The following is a 1,130-nucleotide window of genomic DNA, read 5'->3' as shown; positions in this document are numbered from 1 at the left end:
AGCCCCAGACTCTGGGCTCCAGGCTGGAGGCTTCCACCTGGCCCTCACCCACCCTGCCCCACACCCCTGCCCACAGCCCCCGGAGGACAGTTACTCGGAAGGGAGCACAGCAGACATGACCAACACTGCCGACCTCCTGGAGCAGATCCCCGAGCTGGGGGAGGATGTCAAGGACCCAGAGGACTGCTTCACTGAAGGTACTGCCCAGCGTGGCCCCTTCCCAGCCTCCGCCCTGCCCAGAGGGGCCGCACGACCGGCAGCACCGTGGGGCCCCGGGCCGTCTTGCACCCCACCCTGTCCCTGATGCTTGCCCTCGCTGCCCCATTCCTCGTGACCCCAGGGCCCCTCCTCCTGCCCCGCACTTGCTTCACAGCAAGTCTGCCCACGGAGCGCTGGGCCAGCCGCCCGAGGCCCAGCGACCCTGCGCTGGTGGTGGCGGGGACCCCATCCCCTGCACCTGTGTCCCCAGGTGGCATGGTGCCTGGCATGCGGTCAGCCCTCTGTCAATACCTGCGGGCGTGACGTGGCCGTGTGGGTCGTCGGCATCTGTGCCCTTATGAATTGGTGGTATATTCGGAAGACTGGGGATGCAATGAGAGTTTGCCCTCCACCTGGCATGTCCTTTGGGGCTCCCGGTGAGGGGTCTGCCCTTCCCAAGCTTGGAAACCTGCAAACGTGGAGAAGGCCCAGGGACAGAGCACTCTAGAAGTTCTGGAATATTCCCCCAGATGAGCAGAGGAGCAGCAGGAGCCCATCCCAGCCGCAGCCTCCTCCCGCTGCGCCGCGCAGGCCTGCCAGGGCCTCCACCCATCACTGGGTGCCCCTGCCGTCCGCCGCCCCAGCCCACCCTGTTCATTGCCCCACATCATACCCGCCTTGTCTCAGTCGCTCCTCCTGCCATCAGATGTGGGCATCCGCAGGCCCTGGCCTGGGCCTGACCCCTCCCCCTCCCGCCCCCTCAGGCTGTGTCCGGCGCTGTCCTTGCTGCACCGTGGACACCACGCAGGCCCCGGGGAAGGTGTGGTGGCGCCTGCGCAAGACGTGCTACCGCATCGTGGAGCACAGCTGGTTCGAGACGTTTATCATCTTCATGATCCTGCTCAGCAGTGGAGCGCTGGTACCCTCCCGGG

The 1,130-nt window shown here is 66.6% G+C and overlaps 1 protein-coding gene across 1 annotated transcript in view; it reads left to right on the top strand.

The window, feature by feature from the left end:
• The window catches only part of SCN5A (sodium voltage-gated channel alpha subunit 5), a 70,010-nt gene that overhangs the window by 43,883 nt on the left and 24,997 nt on the right, over window positions 1-1,130 (top strand). Inside the window, exons 17-18 of the mRNA XM_077774014.1 lie at window positions 67-197; window positions 963-1,117. Of these exons, the coding sequence (XP_077630140.1) occupies window positions 67-197; window positions 963-1,117 (286 nt within the window). The remainder of the gene's footprint in view (window positions 1-66; window positions 198-962; window positions 1,118-1,130) is intronic.

This window comes from Crocuta crocuta, unplaced genomic scaffold, assembly GCF_008692635.1.
Source record: "Crocuta crocuta isolate KB4526 unplaced genomic scaffold, BGI_CrCroc_1.0 scaffold541, whole genome shotgun sequence".
Classification (NCBI taxonomy): domain Eukaryota; kingdom Metazoa; phylum Chordata; class Mammalia; order Carnivora; family Hyaenidae; genus Crocuta; species Crocuta crocuta.
The sequence above is the reverse complement of the archived record's forward strand: the minus strand, read 5'-3'. Positions and strand labels throughout refer to the sequence as shown.